Source organism: Neofelis nebulosa, chromosome X, assembly GCF_028018385.1.
Source record: "Neofelis nebulosa isolate mNeoNeb1 chromosome X, mNeoNeb1.pri, whole genome shotgun sequence".
Lineage (NCBI taxonomy): Eukaryota > Metazoa > Chordata > Mammalia > Carnivora > Felidae > Neofelis > Neofelis nebulosa.
The window spans coordinates 32,879,721-32,903,754 of record NC_080800.1 but is presented as its reverse complement, the minus strand read 5'-3'; the positions used below and the strand labels follow the sequence as shown (position 1 = coordinate 32,903,754).

Genomic DNA, 24,034 nt, shown 5'->3' with positions numbered 1-24,034 from the left:
AGATGCAGAAATCCAGTGAAGGAAAAATGCCATGATGGGTCTTGATTCTGGAAAGATGTACTACTCAAGTCAGTATGGAGGATTTATTGGAGGGGTAAGAGAGAGCCTAAAGGAAAGCCGACCAGATAAGGAGCATAGCCACAGGTCAGGGGCTTTAAGAGCTAGAAGGAGGGCAGTGGAAGCAGAAAGCAGTGGATTAGCAGCAGTTTGCTTCTTTATCTTGACATAGTCCTTGAGGGTACTGGTCTCGAATACACTGTATTACTTAGATTAAGGGCCTTGGGCTAGACGGAAGAGATGAAAGTACTTAAGTGTAACCAATGTGTGCAATTGCTCTTATAAAGATTTGCCTGGTGGTAAATGTCTGAAGAAGGCACATTGAGTGAGAAGTAATCATGTGCAAAGGTTTCCTTAACCAAAAGACATGGGATATAATAAATGTAATACGAAAGTGAAAGTTCAATGATTTGCATTATTCTGACACCACACAATACTCCACATTTTTACATCTGTGTCTTCTTTGCGGTTGATGTGAATTTTCTTTAGCCTTTTAACTTCTACATTTTCTGCTATTTTTACATGAACATCTTTTGCACATGATGGTTGACAACTGGAATTGTCACTAATTCGTTCCCCAAATATGACTGAGCCAATGTACCTATTTTTTAAAATGCCTTGAGATCCTTGTATAGATGTCCAAACTCATGTAAAAATTACATAATCATGAAATGAAATGACCTGTCCTGTTGTTTAAACTCTATTGTCAGGGGCGCCTGGGTGGCGCAGTCGGTTAAGCGTCCGACTTCAGCCAGGTCACGATCTCGCGGTCCGTGAGTTCGAGCCCCGCGTCAGGCTCTGGGCTGATGGCTCGGAGCCTGGAGCCTGTTTCCGATTCTGTGTCTCCCTCTCTCTCTGCCCCTCCCCCGTTCATGCTCTGTCTCTCTCTGTCCCAAAAATAAATAAAAAACGTTGAAAAAAAAATTAAAAAAAAACAAAAAAAACCCCTCTATTGTCAGAAATAAAAGAGTATGAATTAATATTGTTAAAATGTCCATACAAACCAAAGCAATCTACAGATTCAATGTGATCCTTATCAAAATAACAAGAGTATTTGTCACAAAACTAGAACAAATGATTCTAAATAGCAAAAGAATCTTAAGAAAGAAGAACAAAGCTAGAGGTATAATTCCAGATTTGTTTTTTTTAATGTTTATTTATTTATTTTTGAGAGAGAGAGACAGAGAGACAGAGAGGCAGAGAGAGAGGGATATAGAGAATCCCAAGCAAGGCTCCACACTGTCAGTGCAGAGCCCAACACGGGGCTCAAACTCATGAAACATGAGATCATGATCTGAGCCAAAATCAAGAGTTGGACGCTTAACCAACTGAGCCACCCAGATTTCAACTCCAGATTTTCCACAATTCCAGATTTCAAGATATACTACTTGGCTATAATAATCAAAATGGTATGGTACTGGCACAAATATAGACACATAGATTAACAGAACAAAATAGCCCAGAAATAAACCCACACTTATATGGTCAATTAATATATGGCAAAGGGGACAAGCATATACAATGGGGAAAAGAGTCTTTTCAATAAATGGTGCTGGGAAAACTGGATAGCTAAATGCAAAAGAATGAAACTGGACTACTTTCTTATACCAAACACAAAAATAAAGTCAAAATGGATTGAAGACCTAAATGTGAGACCTGAAATGATAAAACTCCTATAAGAGAACATAGGCAGCAATTTCTTAGACATGAACCATAGCCATATTTTTCTAGATGTCTCTCAGGCAAGGTAAACAAAAGCAAAAGTAAACTATTGAGACTACAGCAAAATAAAAAACTTTTGCACAGTGAAAGAAACCATCAACAAAACAAAAAGGCAACCTACTGACTGGGAGAAGATATTTGCAAATGAAAAATCTGATAAGGAGTTAATATCCAAAATATAAAAAACACTTTTACAACTCAGCACTAAAAAAGCAAATACTCCGATTAAAAAATAGGCAGAGGAACTGCATAGACATTTTCCAAAGAATACATACAGATAGCCAACAGACACATGAAGAGATGCTCAACATCACTCATCATCAGGGATGTACAGATCAAAACCACAAAAAGATACCACTTTACATGGTCAGAATGGCTAATATGAAAAGGACAAGAAATAACAGGTGTTGGTGATGTGGAGAAAAAGGAACCCTTGTGCACTGTTGGTGGGAATGTAAATTGATACAACCACTGTGGAAAACAGTATGGCGGTTTCTCAAAAAATTAAAAATAGAAATACCATATGATCCAATAAATCTACTACTGGATAGTTACCTAAAGAACACAAAAACACTAGTTTAAGCAAATACATGCATCCCTATGTTCACTGTAGCATTATTTACAAAAGCCAAGATATAGAAACAACTCAAATGTCCAACGATAAGATAAGTGGATAAAGATGTGGGGTACACACACACACACACACACACACAATTGAATATTACTTAGCCATTAAAAATAATGAGATCTTGGGGCACCTGGGTGGCTTAGTCAGTTAAGCAGCCGACTTCGGCTCAGGTCATGATCTCATAGTTTGTGAGCTGGAGCCCCGCATTGGGCTTGCTGCTGTCAGCGTGGAGACCGATCCAGATATTCTGTCCACTTCTCTCTCTTCCCCTATCCCCCTCCCAAAAATAAAATAAAAACATCAAAAAAAAAAAAAAAGAATGACATCTTGCCATTTATGACAACATAGATGGACTGACCTGAGAGTATTAAGGTTAAGAAAATAAGACACACAGAGAAAGATACATACCATATGAATTCACTTATATGTGGAATCTAAAGCAAACAAAGAAACAAACAAAAACAGAAACAGATGCATAAATACAAAGAACAAACGTGGTTGCCAGAGGGAAGGTAGGTAGGGGATGGGCAAAAAGGGTGAATGGGAGGGGGAGATACAGGTTTCCAGTTATGGAATGGATAAGTCACAGGGATGAAAAGTACAGCATAAGGAACATAATCAACAGCATTATAATAGTGTTGTATGGGGACAGGTGGCAGCTACACCTGTGGTGAGTATAGCATAACATATGGACTCACAATAAATATGTTGTACTCCTGAAATTAATGTAACACCATGTCAACTATACTTCAATAACAAAATATTTTAAGAAAAGATACATAATCAAAGATTCTGAAACACATGCAACGGATCAAATACCACCGTCAACATTGATTCTTTTCATACCTAAAGTATGAGCTCTCATTTACACTAGTGCATTTGTTTTCTTCTTTGAGATAAAAAAGTGCATCTGTGAATATAGTTAAACAGATTGCTTTAGAAAAGAATTAGAGAATGACTCTAAATGAAGATTCCTGGCACTTTTCTATGCATGTTAATGCATGCACTCTGCATATCAATGACAAAACCAAAAAGAAGGCTCACTTGTTTTCTTCTTCCAGACATATTAGGATTCTTTCTAGCTCCCCTCTTTCCTTACTCCCTAAGGAAATCAACATCTGGGGAGGACTACCAGGCTGGACAGGGGTTGGGGGTGGGGTGGGGGGTGGATTCCTGGCTCAAACTTTGGTAGTACCCCTGGATTAACAAATGGTCACCATCTCTGGAAAACAAAATCAAAGATATTGTATCCCCACCCCCACCCCCACCCTTATTTATTTTGCTTTGCAGATCAGAAACCCCCGAGTGGATTTAAAAATAGAAACACTGATTAGCTTTTGATAATTAAACAGATCTTTTTTTCTTGCTTTTAAAGACAATTTAAACTGTTAAAATGTAATCTATTGTCATATTGGTGACAATTCAAAGTGTTTCTTGCTCATATTTTCTAATGAACTTGATTGGTCTATTCACATGGGTAAATAAAAGAATCAGATGGACAATGAGATATATCTACAGACAAATAGTTGATAAATATTAAAACATATATTAAGAGCTTTATAATGCTTTTTACTGTCAAGTCTGTCAAGCTATTCACCAACCCCATGCTATTCTTGGTATTTACTAGGGGAGAAAAAACACAAGAAATTGCAGTTAGTCTTTAAGGTAGTACAGTAAATATGTTCTTAGTGGGAGGGGACAGGCACTGTAACCTTCTCCCAAATAGAAAGTACTGTTTCAGTAATCCATTTGAACTTTTAAAACTCATGGAGGCAGTTGTAATAACTGAACTGCAGATAAATGATTACCTCATTCAATTACTGTTTGGATAGAAAAACAAACAAAAAAAATTGAAAAGAAACATTAGGGGCACCTGGGTGGCTCAGTTAGCTAAGCGTCCAACTCCTGGTTTTGGCTCAGATCATGGTCTCACATTTTGTGAGTTCGAGCCCCACATCGGGCTCCACACTGACAGGGCGGAGCCTGCTTGGGATTCTCTCTCTCCATCTCTCTCTCTCTTTGCCTCTCCTCTGCTCAGTCTCTCTGTGTCTCTCAAAATGAATAAACTTAAAATAATAATTAAAAAAAAACATTAATGTGACTGTTTAAAAGGAGACCAAATAACTGATTCCTTAGAGCACTAGTTTTGAGAGATAATGGATCAAAAGGCTTATATTGTGGAAGGCAGCTGCAACTTTTCTTGGAAACTAAGAATTCTTTAATACAGAGGACTAAATTATTTTCTAAAGCATTGATCCAAGCTCCTAAAATGTCTGCTTACTTCTAAGATATAAGGACTTCATTCTCTGTTCTTAATGGAAGGATAAAGCTCTTTGTTTCTCCTTAAAGATCATTGAGATGGTGCTTTAAAATTCTCCCTACACAGAGATTAGTCAAATATTTATGAAAAAAATCTCCCTGACTTAAATTATTTTGGTCTATGAAGCCAGATAATCTGCTTCAACCACTTCATTTTACACATGAGAAAAGGTACAAAAAGGTAAAGGAAACAGCTCTAGATTGTCTATTATTTTAAAAATGTGTATGCTTAGAAAGGGGGGACAAAGGTCATTTCCTATCAGTATATACAAGTTGATCTCAGAACTCTTGTGGATCTCCAACTTGCTTCAGAGTGCTAGAAGCTCTGATATCCACATAAGCAAGAACTGTATAGGACAATGCCCAGGTACCAAATCTTGAACTGAATTCTGGGCTGATCTAATGACAACCATAAGAAGATACAAGTGAATACCTCAAATTACTGTGATAAATACATACTTATATATCCTCTGATGGCCCCTGTTCCCCCTTCCATTTTTTTTTTTTTTTTGCATTACATGTTCTTCCTACCATTAGATTCTATGACATACATGCACTGCATGGACTGACAAGTGCTGGTCAATGTATAACTAAACTAACAAAAATGAAAAAACAGAAAAACTTATCAGCTTCTCAAACCTCATTAGCATGAAACTCATGTAATATGTTTTGGTCATGGCAACTTATTGCTCTCACAAGAGTTGGTGGAAATGGATATATATTTATTAGACATATGTTTATGTAGTTAGAGGAGAAAAAAACAGTCAATCCTTTGCACTGGCTTTTTTTTTATGTCATGCTGATGCCAGGGGGAGTGTGGTGGGAGTATGGAGAGCACCAGTCTCCTGTCCTTGACCCTGGAGCAGTAGCACCATAACTTTAAAAGGCCCCCAAAGGGATGCTGTTATTAGTGGTGGGCCTGTCCTGCTCACCTTATCCAGCCTGGCAAGGTTGAGTATACTTATCAGACAAAATAGACTTTAAGTTTAAAACTCTCTAGAGACAAATAAGGTCATTGTATAATAATTAAAGTGGCAATTCAATAGGACAATAATTATAAATATATAGGCACCCAATTTCAGAGCAGCTAAATATATAAAGCAAATATTGACAGACCTAAAAGCAGAAATTGATAGCAGTATAATAATAGTAGGGGACATTAGTGCCTCACTTACAATAGAACAGAAAAGCAATCATGAACTGATTTGAGATCATTATAGACTAAACAGACATAACAGGTATATATAGTAGTTACCACCCAAGAGTAGAAGAACATGCATTCTTCTCAAGTGCACACAAAACATTCTCCCGGAGAGGCTACATATTAGGTCACAAAACAAGGGTTAATGAATTTAAGAACCCAAATAGCCAAAGCAATCCTGAGAAAGAAGAACAAAGCTGGAGCCATCACAATTCCGGATTTCAAAATATACTGCAAAGCTGTAGCAATCAAAATGTATGGTACTAGCATAAAAATAGACATATAGACCAAAGAAACTCTAGAATAGAGAACCTAGAAATAAATCCATACATCTAGGATCAACTGATCTTTGACAAGGGTGCCAAGAACACACGATGGGGAAAAGAGAGGCTCTTCAATAAATGGTGCTGAGAAAATAGGATATAGACATGCAAAAGAATGAAATTATCTCATACCATATTAAAAAAATCTACCCAAAATGGATTAAGTCCTAAACATAGGACCTGATACTATAAAACTAATAGAAGAAAGCGTACAGAAAAGGTTCTTGACATTAGGCTGTGCAATTATTTTTTGGATATGTCAGCAAAAGCACAGGCAACAAAAGCAAAAGTAGACACGTGAGGTTGCATCGAACAAAAAGCTTCTGCAAAACAAAAGAAACAATCAACATAGTGAAAAGGCAACCTGCAGAGTGGTTGAAAATATTTTCAAACCATATATCTGAGAAGGATTAATATCCAAAATATATAAGTAATTCAAACAAACCAATAGCAAAACAAAACAAAACAAAACAAAACACTTTGATTAAAAAGTGGACAAAACACCTGAATTTCTGCAAAGAAGACATACGAATGGCCAACAGGTATAAAAGAGTGCTCAACTTCACTAATTATCAGGGACATGCAAATCAAAACCACAATGAGATACCACTTCACAATTGAAAATGGCTTTCATCAGAAAGATAAAAGATAACAAGTGTGGGTGAGGATGTGGAGAAAACGGAACCCTTGTGCACTGTTAGTGGGAATGTAAATTGGTACAGCCACTATGGAAAACAGTATGGAAGTTCCTCAAAATATTACAAATAGAACCACATTATGATCCAGCAATCTCACTCTACAATATAAATCCAAGGGAAATGAAATCATGGGTATATTGAGATACATTCACTCCCATGTTTGTTGCTGCATTATTCACAATAGCCGAGATATGGAAACAGAGGTGCCTGGGTGGCTCAGTTGGTTAAGTTTCTGACTCTTAGTTTTGGCTCAGGTCATGATCTTGCAGCTTGTGAGTCTGAGCCCCGTGTCAGGCTCTGAGCTGACAGTATGGAGCCTGTTTGAGTTTCTCTCTCTCTTTCTGCCCCTCCCTGCTCACGTGCTATCTTTCTCTCTCTCTCAAAAATAATAAATAAACTTAAAAAAAAAGATATGGAAACAAATTACATGTTCACCCACAGATGAATCAAGGTAACGTGAGACACACACACACTCAGAAATATTATTTAGCCTTAAAAAAGAAGAAAATCCTGCTTTTTGCAACAACGTGGATGAACCTGGAGAATGTTATACTAAGAGAAATAAGCCAGATGCAGAAAAACAAGTACTGCATGATTTCACTTTCATAGAGAATCTAAAATAAACTCCTAGAAGCAGAGAGTACTATAGTGTTGATTGTCAGAGGCTGGGGGGAGGAGGAAGTGGGAAGCTTGTTGGAGTACAAAGTTTCAGTTATTTAAGATAAGTTCAGGAGATCTAATGTACAACACTGTGAATATAGTTAACAATATCATATTGTATATTTGAAATTTGGGGTGCCCAGGTGGCTCAGTTGGTTAAGCGTCCAACTTCGGCTCAGCTCATGATCTCCTGGTTCGTGAGTTTGAGCCCCGTGTTGGACTCTGTGCTGACAGCTTGGATCCTAGAGCCTAATTCAGATTCTGTGTCTCCCTCTCTCTCTGCCCCTCCCCCACTCGTGCTCTGCCTCTCTGTGTCTCTCAAAAATGAATAAATGTAAAAAAATTTTTTAACAATATCGTATTGTATATTCGAAATTTGCTAAGAGGGTAGATCTTAAGCGTTCTCAACACACACAAGAAAAGAAGATGATAACTGTGTGAGGTGCTGGATATGTTAATTAGCTTGACTGTGCTGACTGTTTTACAATATAAATGTGTATCAATTCAGTAAGTCATACACCTTAAATATATAAAATTTTAAATTGTCAATTATATTTCAATGAAGCTGGGGAAATACGAGTAATGAATTTCAAAAGACTGAATAGAAAAATAAAAACCTGTACATAAATGTTTATAGCAACATTATTCATAATAAAAAAGTGGACACAACCCAAATGTTCAATTGATTAATGAATATAGTATATCCACACAAATTATTTGCAATAAAAAGAAACAAAGTACCCAGCATATGCTATAATATGGATGACACATGAAAACAGTATGCTAAATGAAAGAAGCTAATAAAAAAGGACCACACATTCTATGATTCCATTCATATCAAATGTCCACAATTAGCAGATCTAAAGAGACAGAATGAAGATCAGTGGTTGCTTAGGGCTGGGATGGCTGGAGTTGCTCAACTGTCATCTGAATGTCATATGACAAAGTGGGAAGATACAGAACTTTTAAAGGTATTTGAGTATCAGAATTTGTCCCATTTCTGGCCATAAACTTAAGTGAACTTACTAATCATCTTTATTTTCTCATCTGAAAATGTCACTTTGCCCCTGCATTTAAGTGGAGATTGTCTGCCAGTGATTCACACTGCAGCAAACAAACAAAACAAGCAATTATCTCTAGACTTAGACCATGTTCCTATTTTCTTGCTTACATTTTTATTTCCTAGTTTCACACTTCAGCTTCTGATACCAACCTTAGTTTACCCTAGTTGTACTGCTCCATTTAATTCCATTTCATTGATGTGTAATCTTCGCCTATACCAGTCAATACTTATTCAGAAAAGATTTACCTCAAAGATAAAATGTGGGCACAACTTTTGAAGTAATTGATATGAAAAAGCTGATTTCATTGGCAAAGAAATAAGGGGAATTTCATTATTGGGAAAACAGAGTAATTATACTTTTAATTGCAGCAGTTTGAGGATCCAGCACAGAACTTAACAAATGTGTGGTAAATAGAGGAATAAATAACCAAATGGATTTAAACAAAGACATATTATCAGGCCATAACTGAGGAATGATATCTAATCTGTGATTTTTGTATTGGAGAATTTTGGTGATGACAAAAGAAAAGCTATGTTAGATCAGAATTATAAATAGCAATGTGGTATGGTGAGGAGTTTGGTATTCATGTTGTGTATTTCAAAATGGATATATATCATAAGCATTAGGAGAAAAACTGAACGGTATAAAATTTCAGGAAGAATATACATTTCTTTTTTTTTTTATTTTTTTAACATTTATTTATTTTTCAGACAGAGAGAGACAGAGCATGAACAGGGGAGGGGCAGAGAGAGAGGGAGACACAGAATCTGAAACAGGCTCCAGGCTCTGAGCTGTCAGCACAGAGCCCTACGCGGGGCTTGAACTCATGGACCGTGAGATCATGACTTGAGCCGAAGTCGGACGCTTAACCAACCAAGCCACCCAGGCGCCCCTGGAAGAATATAAATTTCAATAATGTCGGTATGATCCAAAATATTTAAAAAATTTTAATGTTTATTTATTTATAATGAGAGAGAAAGAGAGAGAGAGAATTCCAAGTAAGCTCCACACTGTCAGTGCAGAGCCTGACATGGGGCTCAATCTCCTGAACCATGAAATCATGACCTGAGCTGAAATCAAGAGTCAGATGCTTAACTAACTGAGCCACCCAGGTGCCCCATGATCCACAATTTTTAATGATTAAGATCAGTGATAAGAATATGATAAGGTATTTGATGGTTAAGAATTCTTTGGTAACTTTTGAGAGGGCAGCTTCCCAAATTCATGGAGACAAAGCAAAAAGAAAGAAAGAAAGAGAAAGAAAGAAAGAAAGAAAGAAAGAAAGAAAGAAAGAAAGAAAAAATTTCCTCTGGCCAAGATAGAGAAAAAGGGTCTAGATTTACCTGTTGAAACAACCAAAAAAAAAGGGGAGGGGTGCGGAAATATAAGACAATAGTTTGTAAGACACTGGACATTAGGCAGTAGAGATCCGTCCCTGAGAGGTGGAAAACAAATGAGATGAGCCCTATGGTTACCCCAGATTACTTAATAGATTTCTAGGCCATGGTTCAAGGAGGGAGAGTCTAGGCAGAGGCCAACATTCACTCTAAATTTAAGAGATTAAGCTAAGAGACATTGGAGAACAAAATGGGTAGACTTTTTAAGACCAGAAAGTAGAATTTTACGCAGAGAGAAAACTTCAGAAACTTTCAGACCCCAACCCCACCCCCATCCTAATTGTTCAACTGATTATTGATCTGCTCATGCTCATGAGGAAGTTACCTAATGCCAGGAAATGAATTACCTAAAAAGATTATAAGTAATAATGCCTGGCATGTATACCAGGCCTAGGATAGTGACTGTTCCTGCCAGCGAGACTGGAAAGCCTCAATATTCACAGGCACTAGTTGTGTACATGGAAGAGTAGGGAATAATTTGCCATAGATTGAGCACTGCTCTGTTTCTGCCTATTAAATCTGAAAAAGAACCCAAAATGATCAGACCATTTCCAAGCAATTTAACAGCTTATAGAAACAAGTTTCAAAAATATTTACATAATTACAAAACAATCCAGCACTCACCTGGGTAAATTTTATTATTTTTGGCATCCAGCAATTACTAGAGTGGAAGAGGCAGTAACATGCTTCTATAATTAAGAGATGAACCAGTCAATCAAAACCAACCCAGAATTGATACAGATGTTAAAATTATCAGGAAAAGACCTTAAAACAGTTTTAATGTCTATATTTCTAATTTTCAAAAAATTAAGCAGAGACATGAAAAAACAAACTAAACCAAACTTCTAGAGATAAGAATTTCAAAGTGTAAGATGAAAGCTATATTGTAAGGCATTCAAGACAGATCAGATATTACAGAAAAAAAGATTACTGTACATTAAGACCTAGCAAGAGAAATGCCCTGAAATGCATCACAAAGGAAAAAACCCACAACATTTAAATGAGCATAGCATCAGTGAGTTGTATGAAACTTCAAGTAATATAATATGTGGAATATTGGAATCTACAAAGAAGACAAGAAAAAAGCAAGGCAGAAAACACATCTGGAGAAATTAGGGCAATTTCCCTGCAAATTTGATGGAAACTATAAACACACAAATTCAGGATGTTCAACAAGTCACAACCACAAGAAATACAAAAAAATGATACCATGGCACATAATAATCAATTTGCTCAAAAACAATGATAAAGAAAACATCTTGAAAGTAGCCAGAGGCGGGAAAAAGACACATTATGTACAAACCAAAATCAGAGTGACTTTATATCTGTTGTCCAAAACAATGCAAATGAGAAAACAATGGAGCTGTCTTTTTTTTAAGTACTGAAAGAAAAAACCTATCATCCCAGAATTCTATACATGGAAAATACATCTTTAAAAATATCTCTGAAATGGGGCACCTGGGTGGGTCAGTTGAGTAAGTATCCAACTCTTGATACTCTTGGCTCAGGTGATCTCATGGTTGTGAGATGGGAGCCCTATGTCGGGCTCCATGCTGAACCCCTCCCCCCAAATAAATAAACATTTATTTGCCCCTCCCCCCAAATGAATAAATAAATAAACATTAAAAAAAATCTTAAAAAAAAACAAGGCAAAATAAGAAAAAATTCAAGCACATAGGAAAAGAACAATTTCTTCACCAGCAGACATATGGTACACTATATTTTTGTTTTCCCTGAAGGAAAATGATACAATAGATATATTGATCTAAAGCAAGGAGTAAAGAACAATGAAGCTGACCATTACATGGGTAAATACTTTTAAAATGTTTATTTATTTTGAGAGATAAAGAGACAGAGAGCAAGTGAGAGTGAGGGAGGGACAGGGAGAGAGAGAGGGGGGAGAGAGAGAATCCCAAGTGGGCTCCATGCCTCTAGTGCAGAGTATGATGTAGGGCTTGATCTCCCTAACTACGAGACCATGACCTGAGCCAAAACCAAGAGTCAGACGCTTAACCAACTGAGCCACCCAGGAGCCCTGGTAAATATTTTTATGTTAAAATCTATTTAAGAGTGATATAGTCTTTAAGCCAAAGTAATTCAAAAAGTAGTGTGGAGGTTATAAAATATATAAAATTTAATGAATGTCCACATGCTGCAGGCTAACTATGTCTCACCCAAACTTATACGTGGAAACTTAATCTCCAATATAATGGTATTTGGGCATAAGACCTTTGGGAGGTGATTAAGTCTTGAGGGTGGAACACTCATAAATGGGATTAATGTCCTTATAAAAGAGGCCTTAGAGAGATTCTTAAGCCTTTATGCCATGTGAGGACACAGGAAAAGATGGGTGTCTATGAACCAGGAAGTTGATTCTTACCAGATACTTAATCTGCCTGTATCCTGAACTTGGACTTCCCAGCTTCGAGAACTGTGAGAAATAGATTTCTGTTGTGTATAAGCCACCCAGTGCAGGATGTCTGTTACAGCAACCCGAAAGGACTAAGAAATTGGTACCAAGAAGTTGCTGCTGTAACAAATACCTGAAAGTGTGGAAGTAGCTTTGGAATTGGGTAATGAGTAGACGCTGGAAGAGTTTTGAGGTTCATGCTGGAAAAAGCATTGTAGATTGCCATGAACAGACCATTAAGGGTGACACAACAACAGACCAAAGTTGGGAGAAGAAACCAATCAAAAAGAAAACAAAAAATAATTGGAAAAGTCAATGAAATTAAAAACTTTATTTAAGAAGGTCAATAAATTGTCTTATTCTGTACCCGGTCTGATTAGGAAGAAAAGGAAAAAAGAAGATACAAACTATAAAAATCAACAATGGAAGAGGTGACATTACCATAGATTCCACAGATACTAAAAGACAATAAGGAAATAGTATGGATACTTTATGATAATAATTTTGACAATATAAATAAAACAAACATATAACTTGAAATATACAAACTAAAACTCCTTCAAGAAAAATCAGATAACCTAAATATCCCTATAGCTATTAGAGAAGCTGAATTTGCAGTTAAGAAAAAAACAAAAAAAAAACAAAAAAATCTTCCCACAAAGAAAATTTCAAGCCACACGGAAATCACTGTTATTTATTATTTTTTTTAATTTTTTTTAACATTTATTCATTTTTGAGACAGAGACAGACAGAGCATGAATGGGGGAAGGTCAGAGAGAGAGGGAGACACAGAATCTGAAACAGTCTCCAGGCTCTGAGCTGTCAGCACAGAGCCCGACGCGACGCGGGGCTTGAACTCACGGACCTCGAGATCATGACCTGAGCCGAAGTCGGACGCCCAAACGACTGAGCCACCCAGGCGCCCCTGTTATTTATTATTTTAGAAAACTTTATTTATTTTTTTTTTTTCAACGTTTTTTATTTATTTTTGGGACAGAGAGAGACAGAGCATGAACGGGGGAGGGGCAGAGAGAGAGGGAGACACAGAATCGGAAACAGGCTCCAGGCTCCGAGCCATCAGCCCAGAGCCTGACGCGGGGCTCGAACTCACGGACCGCGAGATCGTGACCTGGCTGAAGTCGGCCGCTTAACCGACTGCGCCACCCAGGCGCCCCTTAGAAAACTTTATTTTAGAGTAAAAGCTGTATGAACATCTCAATGGGTGCAGAAAAACATTTGACACAATCCACATATCTGAAACAAAGCATTTGTCACTAGGCCTCAGACCTCTAGGAATAAAAAGGAACTTAAACTGAAAATCAATACGTACAAAAAACCTAAAGCTAGCATCACATTTAATGGCTTTCCCCCTAAGATCAGAAACAATATAAAAATTGGGGTACCTGGGTGGCTCAGTTGGTAAAGTGCCCAACTTTGGATCAAGTCATGATCTCACGGTTTGTGAGTTCAAGACCCAGGTTGGGCTCTGTGCTGACATCTCAGAGCCTGGAGCCTGTTTCAGATTCTGTTCTCCCTCTCTCTCTGCCCCTCCCCCACTCATATCTGTGTGTGTCTCTCTGTCTCTCAAAAATGAATAATCAATACAAGTAGGTTCTAGCCAGTGCAATAAGGCCAGGAAAAAGTTTTTTCTGACTGGAAAGGAAGAAGTGAAACTATCTTTATTAAGAGATGACATGATTCTCAATGTAGAAAATTCAATGGACTTTACAAAAAAGAGAAAGAAAAAAGCTACTAGACGGGGTGCCCAAGTGGCTCTGTGGGGTTATGCATCTGACTCTTAGTTTTGGCTCAGGTCATGATCTCATGGTTCATGAGTTCTGCACTGTTAGTGCAGAGCCTGCTTAGGATTATCTCTCTTTCCCTCTTTCTCTGCTCTTCCTGCATATTCTCTCTCTCTCTCAAAACAAAAAATAAACTTTAAAAAAAGCTACTAGAATTGATGTCAGTTTACAAAAGTTGCATAATACAAGATCAATACACAAAAATAAATTATTTTTGTATATAGTAACAATGAACATGGTGACTAAAAATTATAATACTAGTTACAGTAGTATCAAAAAACATAAAATATTAAGGAAAACTTAGAGAAAAAAGATGTGAAAGAACTATGCACTGACAAGTACAAAATATTGCTAAGATAAATGAAAGAATACATGTAAATGGAGAGATGGATTTTTTTCATGGGTCAGGAAACTCAATATTAGATATCAAAATTGATTTATTGATTCCACCAAATCCTAATCAAAATCCCAACAGGTTTTTTTATAGACACTGACAAACTGATTCTAAAATTCCTATAGAAATTCAAAAGACCTAGAATAGTCAAAACAACTTCGCAGAAGAAGAACGAACTTGAAGGACGAATACAGTCTTATTTTTAGGCTTATAAAATACAAAGTAATCAGCACAGTGTGGAATTGGCATACAGAGAAAGCAGTGAAGCAGCAAAGTGTCCAGAAATGAACTCACAGCAATATGAACAACTTATACCTACCAAATTACAAACGTAATTCAGTGGAGAAAAGCTTCTCTTTCAAAAAAAAAAAAAAATTCTGGTGGCTCAGTCACTTAAGCATCCAACTCTTGCTCTCAGCTCAGGTCATGGTCTCACAGTTTGTGGGTTTGAGCCCCACATCAGGTTCTGCACTAATGGCATGGAGCTTATTTGGAATTTTGTCTCTTTCTCTCTAACCTGCAGGTCCCTAACCTGCTCAGGCAAATGTGTGTGCACTCTCTCTCTCTGTCTCCCCCCAAATAAATAAACTTAAAAAAAAAAAGATTCTTAAAAAAATTCTGGAACTATGGGATATCCACAGGCAAAAAATAAAAATAAAAAAATAAAAACTTTGATCCATATTTTGCATCACCTAAAAAAAAACTAAATTTAAGTAGAGGACAGATCTAAATGTAAAACCTAAGATTATAAAACTTAGCAGAATGAAAACCACCTTTATGACCTTTGCATAGGGAAAGTTTTCTTGGATACAATACAAAAAGAACAATCCATAAAAAAATGAACTAATACATTGGACCTCATCAAATGTCAAAACTCTGCTCTTTGAAAAACACTTGTAAAGACAATGAAAATGTATGCCATAGGTGGAGAGAAAAAATTGAGAGAAAAATTTACAAATCATATATTTGATAAAGGACTTACATTCAGAATGCACAAAGAACTCATAACTCAGTGATATATAGCAATACAATTTTAAAATGTGTAAAAAATTTGAACAGACACTTCACCACAGGAGAGATAAATGGCAACTAGGCACATGAACAGATAGTCATTAGGGAAATGCAAATTAAAAGCACAGTGAGATACCACTATACACCTATCAGAATAGCCAAAATTAACATGGCTAATCATACCAAGTATTGGGCACTATGTGGATGAAGAGCAATTCTCATACACTATTGGAAGGAAAATTAAACATCCCCTTGGGGAAAGTTAGGTGGTTTCCTAAAATGTTAAACAAACACCTGTCATATGCTTCTGCTATTCCTCTCTGCTAAAGTTTACCCAGGAGAAATGAAATGATGTACAAAGATATGAACACAAATATTTGTGGCAGCTTTATTTGTAATACCCTCAAATTGGAATTAACCCAAAGACCCATTAAAAGGTGAATGGATTATTAAAGTGTGGAGTACGCCCACATAACGGAATAGTACCCTTCAACAAAAAGGAATGAAGCTTCGGCACCCATCCCAGGAGAAAGCCGGCTGCCAGGAGGCAACTGCGTGGACCCCCCTCTGGGAAGAATCTGGGGGCGCCTGGCTACGAAGTCTCCTAGCAACTGGAAAACAAACCACTAAAGCTGGCGGTCGCCCCGGGGCTAGAGGTACCATGGAGAACAAGAAGTGGCTGTTAGCCCCAGGGCCACTGGAACCAATGCCCCTAGGCATGAACTGCAAGCCCTGGTACAAAGACAAATTACCCTCCAAGTGTTTTGCAAATCACAAGAAGAAGCTTCTGAAGTTCCCCACCTCCCTGGACAGCCGGAGGTGGATATTTGTGAAAGAGGGGCTGGATGACTTCAGAAGGGGGTGTCCACCTTGTAAAGGTCTGATCACTCGCAGCCCTAAGGAGGGCTTTCTCCCCGTGATTACTCACAGAGTTCCCCAACCTGCCCCAACAAAGAGTCATAAAAAGCTGACCAAGGAAGCAGACCTGTTTTCCACTCTCTCACCAGCCCAGCTAGCACGGAAGGCATTCTTAGAGGACATTGAGGCCCAACTGACTGAGCGTCCCTTGGCTCTCGACCCAGATTTGGAGAAAGATCTACCTGCAGACCTCTTACTAAAGGTGCTGGAAGTGCTGGATCCTGACAGGAAGCTGGAGGCCACTTGGGCTTCTTGTAAGAACACTGAGAAAAGAAGGAAGTCTCCCACAAAGCGTTGTGAGAAATGTCCTGCCAAAGTTGAACTTCCCAAGAAGACTCCTGGGTCACATCCAGACAAAGTGCCTCCTGAAGAAAAGAAATCAAGCACAGATGATTTGCTCAAAATTCCTCCTCTTCAAAGAAAAGTACCAAGAGAAGTTCGTAAATCCTGCAGATGGGTTGCTACTTTCAGAGACTTGGGCATTGATGAAGAGTTCATCATGAAACTATTTGACCTTGGCTATGAGTGCAAACTAACCCGTAAAGTAGTCTGCCTGAAGAAAGTAAACCAGGTTCCTATGGATCTAAAGAACAGGAAGGGGCTAGATGAGATGGAGGGCATAAGATTCTCCTTACAGGATAAAGATTGGGAGAAGAAACTCCAGCCACCAGATAATCCTTATAAACCCAATTGGGTGAAAATGAGGTATGGAGCATGGTACCTGAAGCCCAAGTTGTGGAAAAAGCTAATAAATGATGAACCTTTGATTGACCCCAAGGTCTTACTTGAAGGTCAAGATGGTAGTTTTGGAAAGAAGGTTCCTGAAAAGGATATTACTGAAGATCTTTATGGAACAATTGCCTTTAAAGATTTCATTCAACTCAAGGGCTACAGGATGCCAGGCTTCCTTGAGAAGTTGTTTACCAGGAAGGGATGGAGCTATGATTCTGTTAAGACTCCTATAGAACGAGTAATGAAAATGCACCCAAATATAGAAGAAGATCCACATGAAGATGTTTAAACATTTTTCTACTTACTGCTTACTTTGTGATTTCTCTTTCATTCTAACATCAAGTAGAATTCATGATGAGTATTCCACTGTGCATGTGCAATTTTGATTCCACATCTGTCAATTTAACACCTAATGTCTATAAAGATTCCTCAATGACCTTCTGCTTGGGTTCATCAATATTTTTTTAACTATGAAATCAATATTCATATATACTCTTCTTAGATTTTTATAGCATGGCGAATATTAGATCATTATATCATTTGTAAAAATAAAACTATAAAAGAATTACTTAACAAAATAACCTAGTTATGTCAACTACAATATGAAAGGGATTTCAAAATAAATGTGCCAAGTAAAAGAGACTTGTATAGTTTCATTTATATTAAAACTGTAAGGAATAATTATGACAATTATTTTGTTAAGCAAAACTTAAAATTCACAGCCAAAATAATGTTAGCTTCATTTATACTAAAGTTGTTATCTCACTTGTCAGGATTGCATCAAGTCCCCAGACTAGATTGAAAACTATTCATAAAGGGGTGCCTGGGTGGCTCAGTCAGTTAAAGTGTCCAACTTCAGCTCAGGTCATGATCTTGCAGTTCATGAGTTTGAGCCCCACATTGGGCTCTGTGCTGACAGCTCAGAGCCTGGGGCCTGCTTCAGATTCTGTGTCTCCCTCTCTCTCTCTGCCCCTCCCCTGCTTGTGCTCTCTCTGTCTCTCAAAAAATAAATAAATTTTAGAAAAACAATTTAAAACATTCATCAAAATTATAGGTAAAACTTTAGTAATGCTGTTTTTTATCATACCTTCCAAATGAATATATTTAAAAATTTTCAACATGTTCATAAAAATTCACCATGAAAGAATGTTTCCATATCATGTGACATGGATGCAGAATAGTAGGGAGCTTCAAGTCCATGGCAAATCTAGTGTGCACAGATCTGTGTGTGCAAAACTACACAGCAGAATCAAATATCCTCACATATCTATTCAAGTGAAAAATTTTTTGAATGTGTATTTATTTTGAGAGAGACAGTGTGCAAGCCAGGGAGGGACAGAGAGAGAAGGAGAGAGAGAATCCCAAGCAGGCTCTACAATGACTTGCAGAGGCCAATGTGGGGCTCGAACCCAAGAATCATGAGATCGTGACCTGAATTGAAATCAAGAGTTGGAGGTTTAACCGACTGAGCCACCCAGGCGCCCCTCTATTCAAGTGAAATTAATCTTTGCATCTTGTGAATAGCAATTTAAAATTCACTCATACATTTAAAATAAGACATCGAGCAACTTCTTTATAGGTCCAAAACAACAGGTAAAACTGGATGGGACAAGTAAATCTGTATCTAGAAATATTTGTAGCATGGATCTAAAGCACACTTTTGTTTCTAATAATGAAAGAATCCATCTGTATATGGAAGTATATGTGTATATTTCATCTTTGTAAGATGGGAACACAAGCCCTCAGGTTGTATCATCCACTCATATCCTTATGGCAATCAACTACTCTCCTTTCACTTACTTCCTTTTTCATTAAGGTTTCTTAGTGTCTAAATTACTGTCTTCCTCTCTGTGACTACTCTTATTAACATTCTTGACACACAAAGACCATTCAAAGTCACAAAGACTATCCATTCAAATCTTGGCATTAGCTCCTTTTTTTTATATATAGAAAAGAAAATTACTTTCTTGAGTACAAATACAAGCACACATGCTTATATATTAGCATCAAACATATAGGTGTTGTTTATAATGTTTACTCTCCTTTACTTATAGAGGAGAATTACAGTAAGACCTGCCTGTTGCTGAATCCCAGAAATTACAAATGTGTGTATTTTTTTTACTGAGGTTTAACTGACACACAATATTATATTAGTTTTACATGTACAATACAGTGACTTGACATTTGTCTACATTGCAATATGGTCACGATAGTAAGTCTAGTTATAATCTGTTACTTTACACAGATAATATAATATTATTGACTATACTCCCCATGCTGTACATTACATTCCTAGGACTTATTTATTTAATACCTAGAAGTTTGTACCTTAATGTCCTTCACCCATTTTACATCCTCCCAACCCCTGTCACCTCTGGCAATCTCCAATCTGTTCTGCATATCTATGACCCTGAATTTTGTTTTTTAGATTCCACATGTAAGTGAAATCGTGTGGTATTTGTCTTTTTCTGTCTGACTTATGTCACTTAGCATAATACACTCAAGTTCTACCCATGTTGCAAATGGCAAGATACATTCTTTTTTACGGCTGAGCAGTATTTTGTTGTACATATATACCATATCTTCTTTACCCACTCATCTATTGATGGACACTTAGGTTATTTCCATATCTTGGCTATTATAAATAATAATGCAATAAACATAGGGGTGCATACACATTTTCAAATTAGTATTTTCATTTCCTTCGGATAGATACCTGATACCCAGGAGTGGAATTGCTGTATCATATGGTACTTCTATATTTATTTTTTTGTGGAACTATCATACTGTTTTCCATAGTGGCTACAACAATTTACATTTCCATTAAAAGTGTATGAGGGTTCCCTCTTCTCCACAACCTTGCCAACACTTGCTATTTCTTGTCTTTTTGATAATAGCCATTCTGAAAAGTATGAGGTGATATCTCATTACGGCTTTGATTTGCATTTCCCTAATAATTAGTGATGTTGAGCATCTTTTCATGCATCTGTTGGCCAATCTGTATGTCTTCCTGGATAAATGTCTATTCAGATCATTTGCCCATTTTTATTCAGATTTTTTTTGCTATTGAGTTATATGAGTTCCTTATACATTTTTGATATTAACCCCTTAGCAGATATATGATTTGCAAATATCTTCTCCCATTCAGTAGGTTGCCTCTTCATTTTGCTAATGGTTTCCTTCGCTGCACAAAAACTTTTTAGTTTGATGTAGTCACATTTGTTTAATTTTGCTTTTGTTTCTCTTGCCTTTGGAGTCACACCCTCCCCCTCACAGATGCCACTAAGACTGATGTCAAGGAGCTTACCAACTATGTTTTATTCCAAAAGTTTTGTGGTTTCAGGACTTATTTTCAAGTCTTTAATTCATTTTGACTTGATTTTTGTATATGGTATAAGAGAGTGGTTCAGTTTCTTTTTTTTGTTTTTTTTTTTTTGCATGTAGCTGTCCAGTTTTCCCAACACTATTTATTGAAGATACTGTTTTTCCCTGTTGTATATTCTTGCCTCCTTTGTTGTAAATCAATTGATCACATATGTGTGAGTTTAGTTCTGGGCCCTCTATTCTATTTCATTGATCTGTTTGTCTATTTTTTGTGCCAGTACCATACTGTTTTGATAACTATAGCTTTGTAGTATAGTTTGAAATCTAGGATTGTGATACTTCAGCTTTGTTCTTCTTCCTCAAGATTGTTTTAGCTATTCAGGGAGTTTTGAGTTCCATACAAATTTTAGAATTATTGTTCTAGTTCTTTGAAAAATGTCCCTGGAATGCTGATAAGGGTTGCACTCAATATGTAGATTGCATTGGGTAGAATGGGCATTTTAATAGTATTAATTCTTCTACTTCATGAGCATTTATTTATGTCTTCTTCAATTTCTTTCATCAATGTCTTATAGTTTGCAGTGTACAGATATTTTCCATCCTTGGTTAAATTTATACCTAGGTATTTTATTCTATTTGATGCAATTGTATATGGGATTGTTGTCTTGATTTCTCTGGTAGTTTGTTATTAGTGTATAGAAATGCAAAAGACTTCTGTATATTAATTTTGTATCCTGCAACTTTACTGAATCCATTTATTAGTTCTAACAGTTTTTTGTGTGGAATATTTATGATATATACATATATATATTTTCCATATATATTATCATGTCATATTCAAATAGTAACAGTTTTACTTCCAGCTGATCTCCATAGCCAGGTGGGATCATGGCTAAACTCTGCAAGTATCTCCAGTCAAGTAGGGTCACTGGCTGTGTTCCCTTATTGGGTGGTACTGCCGCTTGTACTCCCATTTTAGACAAGGAAGCAGACAAGGATTTGTGATTGGGCAGACCACTGGCTGTGCTCCAAGGCTGAACAGTTGCTGCTGAATGGGCTCCCTGCCTGGGCAAGGCTGCAAGCTGCGCTCAGCCATTAATCAGGACTGTATGCTGGGCTCCACAGCCAAGAAGGTAAATAGGGTGCTTTCCAAGACTTTACAGGGTCACTGAAGGGGCTTCCTGGTTGGGCAAGCTCAAAGGCTATGCTCTGCAGTTGGATAGGGTTGCTGGCTTGCCACTCTGCCTGGGTAGGGCCATAAGATGGGCTCTATGGCTAGACTGGAATGCTGGCTGGGGACCAAATCTAGGTAGAACTGCTGATGTGCTTCCTGGCCAGAGAAGGCCAATGTCCTCACTCCACAGGTGGGCAAAACTGCTGGCTATGCTCTGATCAGGTACCATTGCCATCAGATACACAGTCCACCAAGATCCATGTGCTGGTTGCTATGAGCCCCATACCCTTCTTTATTTCTAGCTGCTCGTAGGTGGTCTAGCTCTTGATTTCAGCAGTTCTTGGGATTGAGCCCCACGTCAGGCTACTCACTGGCAGTGCAGAGCCTGCTTGGGATTCTCGCTCTCCTCTCCCTCTGCCCCGCCCCCCTCAAAATAAATAAACTTAAATAAAATGTTCAACATCAGTGATCATCAGCGAAGTGCATATCAAAACTACAATGAGATACCACATTATACCTGTAAGAATGGCTAAAATCAACAAGAGAAGAAAGAAACATTGTAGGTGAGAGTGTGGAGAAATGGGAGCCCTCTTGCACTCTTGATAGGAATGCAAACTGGTGTTTGGCTTCTTTGGGTCTTTTGTGGTTCCTTACCAATTTTAGGATTATTTGTTCTAGTTCTATGAAAAATGCTGTTTGTATTTTAGTAGGGATGGCATTAAATTTGATAGTAGATTGATTTAGGTAATAGGCATTTTATTTTTTATTTTTTTAATGTTTATTTATTTTTGAGAGAGAGAGACAGAGCATGAACAAGGGAGGGGCAGAGAGAGAGGGAGACACAGAATCTGAAGCAGGCTCCAGGATCTGAGCTGTCAGCATAGAGCTTGACTCCAGGCTCGAACCCACAAACTGTGAGATCATGACCTGAGCTCAAGTTGGATACTTAACTGACTGAGCCACCCAGGCATCCCAAAAAGCTATTCACATTTTAAAAATGCATTACCTGCTAACCTTTCCCCTAGAAATAACATAAAGAGATTTCAGTGACTATTTAAATTAGAAAAGGAACAGAATTAGACGAAAACTATTAGACTTCCAGAATTATAACAGAAGAATCTAAAATTAAAAATTAAAAAACTAAGTGAGCTTTCATACAATTAGTATACTGCTTTATCAGGGTGAGTCTAGTTCCTAAAATAATAGCTACCATGTATTGATTGCAACCAATTAGCTAAGTGTAATATTAGCATCATCTTAAATGAATCACCTAATTCACTATACTATCACTAATCACTAATACTATTTCATATCATTATTACGATTTTTTCTGATGCATACATCACTATTAGCAAGTTCATATAGCTGGGAAGGCATGGAGCCAGGCTTTCAACTGAGGTCTATTTGACATAGAACCCTATATCTTTCACCACCTCCAATGAAGGGAATAAGAAATGCTTATTGCATTCGTTCTGTACCTATGTACACTTAAGTGATGCAGCAGTACACTGAGAATATAGATCATTAATAATATAAATTCTCAAGATTCATGTGCTCATTACAGACAACATATTAAGGGATGAAAACTTAAAATCTTGCCTTATTTTCTAATAGTTAGCAAAATATTTCCCAAATCACTTCGTATTATGTATAGGAAAATGCAGAATAATCAATAATCTGTTTTCTACTAGTGCTGATTTAATTCTACTCCATGGCTTCTAATACATTTATATATATATATATATATATATATACACACACACACACACACACACACACGTGTGTGTGTGTGTGTGTGTGTGTATCTTAATGTTTATTTATTCATGAGAAAGAGAGGTAGAGAGCAAGCAGGGGAGGGGCAGGGAGAGAAGGAGACAGAATCCCAAGCAGGCTTCATGCTTATAGCATGAAGCCCGACGCAGGGCTCAAACCCACAAACTTGAGACCATGACATGAGCTAAAACCAAGAATTGGGCGTTTGACCAACTGAGCCAGCCAGGCAACCCTATATTTTTTAAAGAAATGAAAATTCACAGAATACACACACACACAATCAGCTAAGATGCATTTCTTCCTAATGTCTACCTGACTAATGTCCAACATTAGAAAAGGTCAGGCAAAAATATTCATATTATTCACAAGTTATATCTGTAATGCTAATTATGAAATACAGGCTATGATTGCATGTTGATAATTATTT

General features: G+C 37.3%; 2 protein-coding genes across 2 annotated transcripts in view; one reads left to right on the top strand and one right to left on the bottom strand.

The window, feature by feature from the left end:
• Window positions 1-24,034, bottom strand: part of PRRG1 (proline rich and Gla domain 1) — a 496,749-nt gene that overhangs the window by 213,737 nt on the left and 258,978 nt on the right. The gene's annotated exons all lie outside the window — the stretch shown is intronic.
• Window positions 16,325-17,978, top strand: LOC131503046 (protein FAM47E-like). Its single transcript, XM_058714384.1, has one exon. It carries the CDS (start codon window positions 16,348-16,350, stop codon window positions 17,623-17,625), a length of 1,278 nt encoding a protein of 425 aa, XP_058570367.1. The 5' UTR covers window positions 16,325-16,347; the 3' UTR covers window positions 17,626-17,978.